The following is a 14,180-nucleotide window of genomic DNA, read 5'->3' on the forward strand; positions in this document are numbered from 1 at the left end:
TTTAAGTATAATGAGTGCTCAATTACAAAGTACAGATGCACATTAGAGCATCAACACTCATGATCTCATGGCACTGTGATTTTTAGGCCGGACCTGATAAACATGGAAGTGGTTGCTCAACAAAGTAACCGTGAGAACCTGGAACAGGCCTTTGAGATTGCAGAGTCGTTAGGGGTAACAAGACTTCTAGATGCTGAAGGTAAGATTAGTGTTTTACCTGTCTGTAGTTTTAATCCATTCTGCATATGAGAATTATTGTTTGCTAAACTCCATTTGTCTTTAATCATCATTTGCTTTGTCAATATCTTGAACCTCTTTCTACATCAGATGTCGATGTGCCGTCGCCAGACGAGAAATCTGTCATCACGTACGTCTCCTCCATCTACGATGCTTTCCCCAAGATCCCAGAGGGTGGAGAAGGCATTGCAGCTCATGTATGATTACTTCACAGTGCACTCACTCTCTTTCAGTTGCATTTTCTTTCTCTACCGAACTTTTGTACCCCCCCCCCCCTTGTTTTCTTACATACGGTATCTGTTGTTCAGGAGGTTGACCAGCGATGGACAGAGTACAAATCTGGCTTCTCTTCTCTGCTACAGTGGACCAGGCAACATACATCCCTCATGGCCAATAGGAGCTTCCCCCACAATCCTGTGGAACTCAAGGTAAGAAGCGTGAGGGAAGGAGTCGTCGAAAGAAAAGAGCAGCATTTCATAAAGATGTAGCTAAAGATATATTATTTAATGGGGGAAAAAAATCTCTATTCAACAATCTATAAATTATATTAGTATTTCACAATATTTTACTATATTCTGACCAAATAAATGCAGCTTTGGTGTACATGTGATAGTGTCCTCAAATTTTTGAATGGTAGTGCACTCTAAATATTCAGTATATCCGTAGGCCACAAATAGGGACTTGGCTTGTAATTTATTTCAATAAAGTTTGATTTTAGTATGTCGGTAAGATAACAAAACAATATTCTAATAAACATGAAAAAACACAGCATGCACACATATTAGGTAAAATAATCAATTTTGAATTGCACAACTTTTATATATCATTGTCTGTGCTGAATGCAATTTTTATTTAAAATCCATTATTTTAGTTTTTTACAGTGCTTTCTGGGATTGCCTTCTCTGTGAAGGATACATACTGCCTTAGAATTTGGCTTAAAAAAGAATTACCTTTTGAAACAGCCTTCATGTCCAGAAAAAGCTGTGATGCCTTAAATTGCTAATCACTGTTTGATTTGATCTTACTTGGCTGCTTACCAAAAGTCTTCTCTTCCCCAGGCACTTTACAATGAATATGTCCACTTCAAAGAAACTGAGATCCCCGCGAAGGAAATGGAGAAAAGCCACATTGAGCACCTTTACAAGCTTCTTGAGGTAAGAAAGAGAAAATGAAGTTAAAAAGAGAATGACATTAAGACAGAGAGAGATTGAGGCTGACCTTGATTCTGCAGCTAAATGCAGGCAGCACTGTTCATAAGAGGCACAGTGGAGCTGCACATTTACAGATTCAGGCTAATGTAGAGCACAATGCGGACATGTGGGAGAGGAGGAAGACTGACAGTATAAAGGGAACACACATGCACACACTCAAACACACTAGGAAAGCTTCTTTTCATGATTGATGTTTGTGGATGTTGTTTAGGCATGGATAGAGTTTGGGCGCATTAAGTTGCCTCAAGGGCTACACCCTAATGATCTGGAGGAGCAATGGGGAAAACTGATCCTGGAGATGTTGGAGAGAGAGAAAGCACTGAGGCCTGCTGTGGAAAGGTTAGGAGAGTCCACTTCTATATAAAATCGCTACATTTACATTTGTAGCAGTTTTTTTTAAATGTGTATTTTGTATGTATCTTTTGTTTTTAGGTTGGAGTTACTCCTGCAGATGGCCAATAAGATCCAGAACATGGCTTTAGATTGTGAGGAGAAACTCACACTGGCGAAGAACACTTTGCAGGCTGTAAGTATTGGAGTATTTCTGTGGGAACTGTCTCATAAGCTCTTTTCCAAAAACTATTAAGCTGCCTTGCCGTCCTCTGTCTACATAGGCAACTGCCTTCTGAAATGGAAGTGACTGATTTGGAATGCTCTTCATGTGAAGCAGCTCTGCCTGCTATATTAATAGCACTCGTTAGATACTGATGCTAGATGCTAAGCTACATAGCACACAAATATTGGGTACAATAGTCTTTTTTTTATTAGATTCAACTCTTTGTATTGCTGCTTTTCAGTATTGAATGAAATGGTAGAAGATTATTATTACCATGAAGGATACAGACAATGCCACCTTCCCAAAAGAAGGGATGTTACAAGAAAGACCATTTGTAATGTCATGTCAAACACACTAGATGCCTTGAAATACAATCTCAGTTGTAAAGCAACTCAATTGGATTTGGGACATATATTGACAAGTCCTCTGAGATCACCCTGTTTATTTATTTTTTTGCATGAAAAACTTGGTTATTTATCATTTAGAAATCTTTTGTGCTCCATTCTTTTCCATTGTCTTCTGTCTTTCCTCAGGACATGTCTCAGCTAGAGAATGGGCAGCCAGTGCGGTGTGAGAATGAATTGGGGTTGTATCTGCAGGACTGTGAGGCTCTTGTCAGACAGCTTCACCTTGACCTGCAGGTCCTTCGAGATGAGAAGTACTACCAAGTGGAACAGCTGGCTTTCAGGTAAGAGAGAGAAAAGGGGAAATAGAAAAATGTGTGTGAAAAGCAAGCCACAGAGTGGGATGGGATGATTTTGTTCTTGTTGACCGTTATTAAAGATCAATTTCATTGACAGAAAAGAGGAATAGATTTCTGTTCTTTGAACAATAATCAGTAATTACAATTCAAATTATTCACAATTATTATAAAGGGTTAGTTCACTCCATAATAAATTCATTTGTTCATCTTCGGTACACAAATTAAGATATTTTTGATGAAATCCGAGAGCGTTCAGTCCCTCTATTACGAGCAATGCAATTTACACATTCAAGGTCCAGAACAATACGAAAGACATCATTAAAGTAATCCATGTGACTCCAGTGGTTTAACCTAAAAACAAAAAACTTAATTTACCACTTTATTTACAAAAATATTGACCTGCAATCCAGTAGGGGGAGCACTACAACACATGCGTGTTGTGTTGACTCAAGACCGGAAGTTGTTCTGTGAACGCGCTTTGAATAATATTATTTTGTAAATATAGAGGTAAATTATGTTTGTTTTTTGCACAAAATTAATATAATTGAGGTGAAACCACTGGAGTGACATGGATAACTTTAATGATGTCTTTCCTATTTTGCAGAAAAATAATAATTTTTTCCATCCAGCAGTCTTATTCGAGGTCATTTCTCTCTTGTAGGGTGTCATGTCTGCAGGAGGAGCTGGTCTCTATGCGCCTGCAGTGTGCCAGTGTGTACAGGAAGGGTCATTTCTCCACGGGGAGTCTGCTGGGAGAGCACATGGGTCAGAAGGGGTCCCCGGGAGGTCTGGCTACACTCGGAGCACACACACTTCTGGGAGCAGTGGGTGCTGCGGCGTCTTTGCTCAGGCGGCCAATGTCTCGTGAAGATCTGGTAGCCATGTCCTCCTCTGAAGATGAAGGCAGTCTGCGCTTCATCTATGAGCTGCTGGGATGGGTTGAAGCGACACAGGACCTACTGGAGCGAGCCGAGTGGGGTTCTGATCTGCCGTCTGTAGAACAGCACCTGCAGGACCACCACATAATTCACACAGCAGTGGAGGATCTACTCAATAGCCTCAAAGAGGCTCGAAATTATGAGGTACTTGAACTATGAGGTCTTGGTATCAAGGGACCTTTTACACCAATTCTGATATAGTCTCCGCTTCAGGCAGCATGTACACAGACTGCAAGCAGGCCTGTCACTGAGTGGCGTGTGCATACTGCACACAAAACTGGAATGCACTTAAAAAAAATGTCAGTTGATCTCCAGTCAGATCAACTGACAATTTGCGAATGAAAATGACTGTGTGACTGTGAAAAAATATTTAGGTGCATCGGTGCAAGTGACAGATCGAAGCTCATGAATGGTTGTATATGGTGTCCAAAATTAGAACACGCCAAGTGGCAAATGCGAGTAGTGTGACAATGTGTTTATTTACACACGAACAGCTCATGATACGGTGTGCCCACCCACATCTTGTAATGAGAATTGTAACGCAGTTTGTTGTTATGGGAAGGAGGAGGTGGGAACCGGCGAACATTTAAAGACTTTAATAATAAAATAAACAAATACAAAACTGACAGAGCCACTCTGACAGCAGAGACAGCAGCCACTCACGGACGACTGCTGTCACATATAACAAAATAAAACAAGTCCAGGCCTGTCCTCTCTCGATCTTCACGATCGTCGCTCCTCCTTTTATGTTTCCGCTCCTCCGTCGGAGATACGAGACCGGTGCGTCACGCAGGTGTCGCTCATCAGCAATCACGCCACCGGCCTCGCGCCATTCTCTCACGGCCCTCGGCCTCGTCCTGCTCGCCACAAGTATCATTTTTATATTTGTTATGTAAAAATCAGAAGCTTAAAAAGGTCTTCCTTTGGTTTTTACCAAAATAAAAGCTCTATTTATTTAACAATTAGTAGCCAAGGAAATGAAGACATGTATATTAGTACTGTAAATTACTGTTGCAAAGTTATTATTATTATTATTATTGAATACAGTTTTTATTTTACAGTATAAGAGTATTGGTACTAAAATAGTACATTTATTTATTTGTTTAATCTTTATAATACAATGATTATAATTATAATTATTATTGTTGTTGTATAGTCATATTGAATGGGGTCCATTAAAAACAACAGTCATGACTTACTCTAAGCCTAGAGCTACTAGAGCCATGCACACCTTTAATGACACGTAAAAACAAAACCGTTCTGGTTGTTACTTTACAGTGTTAAACCTTCTCTGACTGTCAGTGGTTCTAGGCCATGATAACTTTATGATTTTGTTCATAGACATGCATTGTTTCGTTTTAAAACTTGCCAGGTGCACAACCAACCAGGCAAATCAGAATTGGTGTGAATGGACTTAAAGACCTTATGTATTGCGCACTGCACACTTTTGCATAAGGAATAATTTATTTCTTCATGTTCTCTCTCCCTCAGTCAAGCGTCTCGCCTAATTTACGTAGCAGTTACTCTGAGACTCTGTCCAAGTTGGAGAACCAGTATTGCAAACTGCTGGTGAGTTTTTCCTGCTTTAGAATTATGATAAGCAGACATGTGTGAGTGTATTTGAGTTCATTATACTCTGTATTATGTATATTACTCTTCTCTAATCTCATTAGGGTGTGACAGAGTGTGTCCTTACAAAGGCAGAATGCTTCTGTGACATGCTTAAGAGTGCCGCAAAACACCTGCTCTTGACATATACCCACACCCACACACGTCTCCATAATTTAACCAAATCAGTTCTCCATGAATGAAAACATGCAATTTTTCAAAAGACCAAGGGTGCTCACCACGGGGAAAGCATCAGACTGAGCAGTTGGCCGCGTTATATGTCCAGGGTTAGAAATGTTGTTTTGTGTTGTCGCAGGAACATTCGTCATGGCGACTGCGTTGCCTGGAGAGCCTTCGAGCTTTTGTGTCCCACTGCACTGAGGAGCTGATCTGGCTCAATGAAAGGGAGGAGGAGGAGCTGGCCTTCGACTGGAGTGACGGCAACACCAACATGGCTGCCAAAAGAGAGCAATATGCTGTAAGACTCCATCTATAGAAAGATGCACTACCTCTAGCCCCTATATGCTCCTTTACTGATTTTGTCCTTATTACTTAATGTTTTTTGTCCTTTCATGTATGTTTTCTTTAAACATTTATTTTTATAATATTTAGGGCTGTATGTGTTTGCCCTCAGTTTCAAAAGTACTTCATTATTATTTAAAGTCATGATGAAACAGAAATGGAATTCAATTGGAAATGTAAGTGACATGGATTATCGAAAAATAAATAATGTTAGTGAGGGCTTGGTTCTATGAATCTTGTTGTTGATTTGCTTTTGAGATGTGGGCATTGAGCTCAAAAATGAAGGCAGATGAACATCAGCTTGCAGGGCCAGAGTTTAAGCCGACTAAGTGATTGGAGAAGTGATTTTATGATTTGTTGAGTTATGATAAATTTTTTTTAAATTGTGATGTCAGAATTTAAACAGACATGGATGAATTGATTACAGTAAAATCAATGACATGCATTTACAAAATAGGGTGAATTTTCATTTCATGCCGATTTAAGTGTAGTTGCAGTTGTTCAATAAGATTTTTTTGAGAAATATCTTTTGATCTCCTTAATCTCTCTCAGGACATGAAGTCAGAGCTGGAAGAAAAACAGGAAGTGATGCGCTCCCTCCAGGAGACAGCTGACCACATGTGTCAAGAAAACCACCCAGCCAAACAAACAGTGGAGGTGAGTTGTTGACCAATATGAACAAATCTTCATGCAGTGAACTCAGTATGTCGCTCTCAGACACGGTAAAAATGGTTTGAAACCAGATTTGGTGCTCAATCCTGACCTGTTGAACTCTCTGATCATAGGCCTACAGTGCTGCCCTGCAGACACAGTGGCAGTGGATTAAAGAGCTCTGCGTATGTGTGGAGCAGCACCTCAAGGACAACACTGCCTACTTCCAGGTACTAAATCAAGCTTTTCAATGGAAAAGCATGAAAAAATAAATAAATAAATAAATATATATATAATATATATATATATATATATATATATATATATATATATATATATATATATATATATATATATATATATATATATATTATGCTTTAAATGACATTTTCTGTGTTTTATTGACTTTGTTTTAGTTTATGAGTGATGCACGGGACTGTGAAAGCTTTTTACGTCAGCTACAAGACACCATTAAGAGACAGTACACCTGTGACAAAAACAGCAGACTTGGCAGATTGGAGGATCTGCTGCAGGACTCCATGGTGGGTGTTCCCCTCTTATTCAAAATATAATAATTAGTGCACAATCAGCCTTTAAAACATAAATAAAACACTTTTTCATAGGAGATTTTACAGTTTATAATACTTGATTTAGGAATTTGAATTTTCGAGCTCAATGAGTGCACATTTGACAGATGGCACCATGAGAGAGGGTTTGCACAAGAGCAGACAGTGCAATGGGCATATCCTCTTTGGCCATACGGAAGAGAAACCCAGAGCTGGCACAAGTGCATCACAGTTAAACAAGGGCATGAATGCAATACAAAGTAGATAGAAGCTGGGATGGATTATCTTCCCAAATTAATGCTGTAATTTTCGAATTCTAGAATTCTCTCTCTCTCTCTCTCTCTCTCTCTCTCTCTCTCTCTCTCTCTCTCTCTCTCTCTCTCTCTCTCTCTCTCTCTCTCTTTCTCTCTCTCTCTCTCTCTCTCTCTCTCTCTCTCTCTCTCTCTCTCTCTCTCTCTCTCTCTCTCTCTCTCTCTCTCTCTCTCTCTCTCTCTCTCTCTCTCTCTCTCTCTCTCTCTCTCTCTCTCTCTCTCTCTCTCTCTCCCTCTGTATAATGTAACACTGTAACAGTGTTAAAAGTTACTAGATTTTATTAATAATTGTCCTATCTACTTCTAATTTTCCTGAAAAAAAATTAATAACACCCTTTTTTATTTTAAGAAAATATTGGCTATTGGTGGTTGTTGTTTTCTTTAAAAACAAAAAATAATCATGTAACATGACATTAAGAAATTTTTAAAAGTTCAAGAAAAGTTGCATTAGTTCATAATTAGCTAAATTAAACAAGCATCATCAAATCATTTATTTGAGTGGTACATACAAATCTTTATTAGACATAAACTTGAACCGTTCTTTGTGTCATTATGTGGTCTACATTGCCTCCAGCTCTCACTAGGAGATGATTTTAATTAAGCATTTGACAGATGTCTCCCAAAAAATCCCCACTGTTTGCGTATATGACCAGTAACAGTTTATATCCCTCAAATAAGGATTTGGAGTGTTTGCCATAATTTCACTCTTGTTGCTCTGAAAAACCTCTGTGGTTTTAATGAACTCTGACCCCATGTTGATATGCAGTCAAATTTAATACCACATGTTAAGTTCTTGCAGAGAGCGTTGTGTTATTAGATCTTCCTGTCAGCCTCTGCTTCCCAATGCCAGAACTAATGAATCCCTTATGAGCTGTTCATGGAAGTGTCATACCACATACTCATTAATTCTAGTACAATGAAAGCTAAGCAAATAATAACCCAGGGAAGAATATCAGTGATGGCCTTATATGTTCTTAAAGATATTTCGACAGTCATTAAGCTATTTTTGTGAGAAAATGAATATTTATTATCATGAATGCACATTTCAGTTTCAGTTCATCTGACATTTAGCATGGAAAAACAGGTAATAATGGAAAAAATCCAATTATGAGGACAGTGGCTTAATTAAAGGATTATATTCTGATTAATACATTTTAAATATTTATTGAATTACAATATTTTTCAGACTCGTTTGCTCACAGGAAAAATGTATTATGGCTATTGTATTATGTTGTCGCTAATAGTACAACATCAAAACTGCAGTGTTGGCTAAAGTAATGCGTTACAATAATGTGTAACCCCCTTAAAAATACATTTGCGTTACTTATTTGAAAAAGTAATTCAGATATTTTGTACATTTAAAAGTAATGTTACTTTACAGATCACAAAAAGTAATCAATGCATTACCCCCAACACTGTTGGACTACTTTTTTAAATTTTTTGACTATTTTATTTTTCAGGAGGAGAAAGAACAATTGATTGAATACCGCAGCACAGTGGCCAGCCTTGTAGGCCGGGCCAAGTCTGTAGTCCAGCTCCGCCCACGCAGTGCAGAGAGTAACCTGGGCACCACTACGCCCATCCGTGCCATCTGTGACTACCGACAAATAGAGGTATAACACGCTCCAGATATCTCACCATCACAACCTACTCGCTTTGCCTTACCTTATCACATCACAACCCTGCATTGATCCTTATGCTCTTAACAACTGAGCTATGATCACATTTGGAAAATAAATGTGATCCTAATTCGGTTTTTCAGAGCTTTACGTTTGTGTCCCAATCCTACCCCACTTGAAGACCGTCTTTTAGTTTTCATCTTCTGCTCCACTCAGGGTGCTAGCCAGAGACCATCTGCACATATTTAGTCTTAAACAACCCTGGAGCTGTGAAGGCAAGTATATGGGGAAAAGGTGCCATTGACCAAGATATTTCCAGAGAATCTGTCCTTTGTTTGCCAACTTAGCTGTAAGCTAAGAATCCTGGCAAAGTGGAGGTGTGGCATATCATGAGTGATGAACAAACCTGCTGTAGCGTATCTAATCTGCCATGTCGTTGCTTTTCATTCACACATTTCACATACTCTACTTAATTGAAATGATGAAATAAGAGGCTGTCATTTGAGTATTAATTTTTATGCAAAATACCCATAAACACTCAATCACTCTTCCAGCTGTGGCCCCGTTTCTTTTCCTGATCGCATTATTTCAGTCAGGCGAGGTCTGCTAAATGCCTGAAAGTAATCTCTTTCTCCCTCCCTATCCCCTTCCCACCCCCATTTTCTCTTCCCTCCCCAAATCCTCCTCTTTTTCCTTTATCCCTCCATTTAACCCCATCTTTCTCTGTTCCCTTCCTTCTCCCTTCCTCTTTATGTGTGTCTGCGGGGCTGGGCAAGGCCAAATCTCAGGTACTATTGCCGACCGTTCTCCTCCTCTGACCTTTGCTCTCTGGCCTGGCCCTGCACACAAGGGACCCCTGCTTTACCTCAGGCGTCCTATACATGTGAAATAGGATATATATATATTATGTATTAGGTGTTTATTTTTATTTTTATCCCAGCCCAAAATGTCATCAATTTTCCATGGTGGGAGCATGTTGCATGTTGACTTGCTATGTCATTTTAATTCTATTGTATTTATCAGTCACAAAGGTGGTAACCCTCTGTTAGATTTAATTGCATATCCCTACGTAATATATAAAAAAGCATAAATTTCACTGTGTGCAAGGGGATAGGGTGAGAGTGGAGGTGGGGCACTAGAAAGTGCTCTCACATCTTTTCTTTGATTTTTAATATGCTTAAATTACTCAGGAGGCTTTTAATATTGTTGCCTTTAGCATTATTGATTCGTTTAGCTATCATGTTAGCCTAAGGCAAAGCTAGGATGAAAAAGTGAACAAGATAAGTGCTTTTGAATATTTTTTTTGTTTTTGTTTTTTTGCCAGTTATCAGTTGTAAAGATATGTTAGCACTGTAAGGCATTATTCCATGAAATTCATATTTCATGTAATTCAACTCATATAAAGGCCATTAGCATTAACATTTTATTCCTCATCCTTTGGTTAATATTTTAAATCCCTTTACTTTTTAATCAACATTTACCATCAGTTCTGCTTTTTTTGCTCAATTTTTTAAATCCTCTCTCCCTTACCTGTTATGTTTCTTCCATCCCTTTTTTCTATCACTCTCTTTCTATCTCTATCTCTCTTTCTCAGATCACAATCAGCAAAGGAGAGGAATGTGTATTGGAGGATAACTCTCAGAGGACTAAGTGGAAGGTCATCAGTCCTACAGGAAATGAGGCCATGGTGCCATCTGTGTGTTTCACCATTCCTCCCCCTAACCAGGAAGCCATCAACACTGCCAGCAGGTACAGTACACAGATCCTTAAATGTTCCCAATAAACATGTTAATGAGGGTCTCTCACACACATGCAGGAATCACATACAACATAGAAATAACGTGCTATGTTTATGTAATGTTTGGCCCAGTAAGTAACCACCCAGAATGCCCTAAAAACCACCTAGCAATTCTAGCAACTGTGTTGGTACAACCCTAGCGTTTTAGTGGCAAGGTTTGCATGGGCAAACCAGTGTTGTTATTGCAAACTAAAACTGAAACTGTTAGCATTCGTTTTCATTCATTGAAATAAAGCTATAATAAATTAAAATATAAATATTATATGAAAAAACTTAAAGGGACATTGTGTAGGAATTTCTCCCATCTAGCGGTGAAATTGTATTTAGCATTCAAAGGAATTGTGCTCTTCAGCGCATCGCTTTTTCAAATGCATGTTGCATCTACGGTAGCTGTTAAATACCAAAAAGCTTCTAATAGCACTTCGTCGAGTTTTAGATTTTTGTAATCTCCGGTCACGTTTCCTTTAACGTTCAATTTTGGACTTTTTTGGCTATGAGAATTTCTTCTCCTGTGGCTCGGCATATGTATGTTCCGCCATTAAAAATAACAGTGCAATGAAGCCTTTTAAACTTGCCGGGGCAGTGACAAGCGCCTCTCACTGCTCTGCTCCTCCGTTTCTGCTGCTTTCAGTCACGTGACGCTGGCTTTGAACGAAAACGCGTTGTGGAAACGTATTGGCCTAGTACTTTTTGACCCTCTCTGCTATTATAGTTTTTCAAGATGGCGGAACTACATGGAAGCCTCTGTGGACCTACCTGTCACATGTATATAAAGATAATTAATTCTTCGTTTACAAAGATAAGTCAGATAATTGGCAGACGTATTTGTACACCATTAAGGACATATTTATGAATAAAAATATTGATAATTAGATAATAAGATACATAAAAACTACACATTGTCCCTTTTAAAAAAAAGTACTAATAATGCTAAAACCAAAATAAAAATAAATGTAAGCTAAATAGAAATATTAAACACATATACAAAATTACCAAAGCACATAACAAAATGACTAAAACTCAAACTAAAATTAAAATCAAAAATATTCAAATATTAATAAATGCTATCATAGTGTATTAACAATAGTAAAATAACACTTGGACAAACACTACTCATGACATGTTGTCTTGGAAAAATACTGCTTTTTTTCATTTTGAATGATGAATTGCGTACTATAACACAAGGGACATTTAACAAGTATATATTTTGAATGTTGTATTGTCTTTGTTGCATAAACAACTATATAAACTTTGTAAGATAATCTTTTTTTTGTTTTTTGTTTTGCATAGAATGGAGCAGATGTACCAGAACGTCATGTCTCTATGGCACCAGCTACATGTTAACATGAAGAGCGTAGTCTCCTGCCACTACCTGCAGAAAGACATACTGAATATTTCCTCCTGGAGTCTGGACACAGTTAGTACTCAAGTTCATTCAATTTTCCTCTCTTATTGACACTCGTTCAGAGGTTATTCATAATCATGTGTCTGTCTCTCTAGATGCGCTTGCAGGCCCCAACAGAGAGGCAGCAGGCTTTAAACAACCTGGACGCCCACTTGTCCGACTTCCTTACGGATAGTCGTGAGAGCGCACTTTTCACACCGACTGAACGGCGTGAGCTAGAGAGTGAAGCTGAGAACTGCCGTGAACATTGCCAAACGCTGCTGGTTTCTTTGGAGACAGGTAAGAAGGTTACTGTGTCTAGGTGTATTAATCATGTTATGAAACCATATGACATGGTGTTCAGTATTTTTTTGTCTTTCAGTGGAGAAGGATGAGTTGGCCTCTCGTGCTTACCTCTCAGAGCTGCAGAGCATCAAGTCGCACCTAGAGGAGGCAGAGAGCAGGCTGATGCATGGCATACAGACTCCACACCCCAGCACAATATCAGGAGACGTCGCAGACAATGCAGTTCACATAGCAGAGCAAGAGGTGAGTCTGATCAACTCAATTACTCCCTCTACTGGGCAATCAGTAGTCAGTCTGTACTAAATTTTTTTAGCTGATGTACATATATAAACCAGTCCGATGAATTGAAAATACTTAATTCGACAAAAAAAATTTAAAACGTTTTTTTTATTAAATATTTTGCAGTATGTTGCTGACAGTGATCAAATTGTTAAATGTTTTTTTAAATAATTATAATATTCAATTTATTTGAAGTAGCTTTTATTTTTGTTTTCAATTTTCATTTTAGTTTGTTTTAGTAATTTTATGTGCTTTTGTCCTTTTTATAGTTTTTTTTTTATAAATTCATTATTTTATTATTTATAAAAATAATTTTAAATATTTCTATATTGGTTTAATTTAGTTTTATTTCAGTTTATTTCCTTATTAAATGATTTTACGAGCATATTTTTTTTTTAGGCTGTTTATGTCACTGTCGTGAACACATCACATTTTCTACTTCGTAGCCAGAGGCATTTGAGATAATCTGCTAGTGTTCTCCTAAAAGGTGTCAAAATTAACTTGCAATCAGAGGCATATCCTAATTTTTGTCCAATAAAAGGCTTACTTTGGGAACATAATAGTAAGCTTTTTATTGGACAAAAATGAGGCTATGCCTCTGATTGCAAGTTAATTTTGACAACTTTTAGGAGAACACTAGCAGATTATCTCAAATCTATCAGACGTAGACTAAAAGCTGCAAATGTCATTTTAAATGCATTTTCATGGAGTCTTTATAAATGTAATCTGAAGAATCTTTTAATGGTGTTGCAGAAGCTACAGCAGGATTTAAAGGGTCTTCAGTCAGATTTGGGTGAGGTGTCTCGTCGCTGCGTGAGCTTCTTAGAGGAGAAGCCTACCTCTTCCAGTGTGCCTGTCCTTCGCTCTGAGCTCAACCTGGCCATAGAGCACATTGAGAAACTCAACTCCCTCTCCTCCGTTTATCTCCAAAAGTTAGTGCACAAAAGCATTTCAATACATATGCTTGTACTCTACCCTAATTAGTCATCAAGCTTTTTTTAACGTTAACTTAATTTGAGTGTCTTTTTTTGCATCTGCCAGACTGAAGACAGTAGATGTGTTGATGAGAAGCCTGCAGGCTGCAGAAGGTCAAGTGAGAAAGAATGAGAGTCGACTGAGTGAAGAGGATATTGTGCCCGCTGATACTGCTGCAATCCAGGCCTTAGGAGAGCAGTTAAAGGTGAGACACACAGACACTTCACTAGTTGATTAATATCTCAACTAGAGCTGCATGATTAATCGTTAAAAGATTCTGATTCGAACTTGATACAAACATCCACACAATCTTATTCCTAAATGACAAAGATTCGGCTATGCCTGTTAAACCTTTAGTGAGATCAAAACAGAGTATTCAAATCTGCTTTGGCGTTGTGTTTTCGACCACACAGTATCATTATTTCTGTGTTACTAATTCAGATTTCACAGAAGTAGTAGTACACAGTTTATAGTTTGTATATAAAGATTGTCTATGTCTATGGTAGCGATCCAAAT

At 38.2% G+C, this 14,180-nt stretch overlaps 1 protein-coding gene across 19 annotated transcripts in view; it reads left to right on the forward strand.

Annotated features, from left to right (window-relative positions):
- Positions 1-14,180, forward strand: part of macf1a (microtubule actin crosslinking factor 1a) — a 180,707-nt gene that overhangs the window by 90,982 nt on the left and 75,545 nt on the right. For all 19 annotated transcript variants that reach the window (XM_077196137.1, XM_077196151.1, XM_077196152.1 and 16 more), the window contains 20 exons: positions 87-199; positions 328-434; positions 546-665; positions 1,296-1,391; positions 1,660-1,787; positions 1,881-1,974; positions 2,538-2,692; positions 3,369-3,789; positions 5,137-5,214; positions 5,570-5,731; positions 6,328-6,432; positions 6,561-6,656; positions 6,843-6,968; positions 8,764-8,916; positions 10,517-10,671; positions 12,011-12,137; positions 12,221-12,404; positions 12,487-12,653; positions 13,443-13,621; positions 13,731-13,869. In XM_077196137.1, the coding sequence (XP_077052252.1) occupies positions 87-199; positions 328-434; positions 546-665; positions 1,296-1,391; positions 1,660-1,787; positions 1,881-1,974; positions 2,538-2,692; positions 3,369-3,789; positions 5,137-5,214; positions 5,570-5,731; positions 6,328-6,432; positions 6,561-6,656; positions 6,843-6,968; positions 8,764-8,916; positions 10,517-10,671; positions 12,011-12,137; positions 12,221-12,404; positions 12,487-12,653; positions 13,443-13,621; positions 13,731-13,869 (2,905 nt within the window). The remainder of the gene's footprint in view (positions 1-86; positions 200-327; positions 435-545; positions 666-1,295; positions 1,392-1,659; positions 1,788-1,880; positions 1,975-2,537; positions 2,693-3,368; positions 3,790-5,136; positions 5,215-5,569; positions 5,732-6,327; positions 6,433-6,560; positions 6,657-6,842; positions 6,969-8,763; positions 8,917-10,516; positions 10,672-12,010; positions 12,138-12,220; positions 12,405-12,486; positions 12,654-13,442; positions 13,622-13,730; positions 13,870-14,180) is intronic.

The sequence above is a fragment of the Siphateles boraxobius genome, unplaced genomic scaffold (assembly GCF_051911475.1).
Source record: "Siphateles boraxobius isolate OS27281-9 unplaced genomic scaffold, OSU_SipBor_1 35, whole genome shotgun sequence".
NCBI classification, from domain to species: Eukaryota; Metazoa; Chordata; class Actinopteri; order Cypriniformes; family Leuciscidae; genus Siphateles; species Siphateles boraxobius.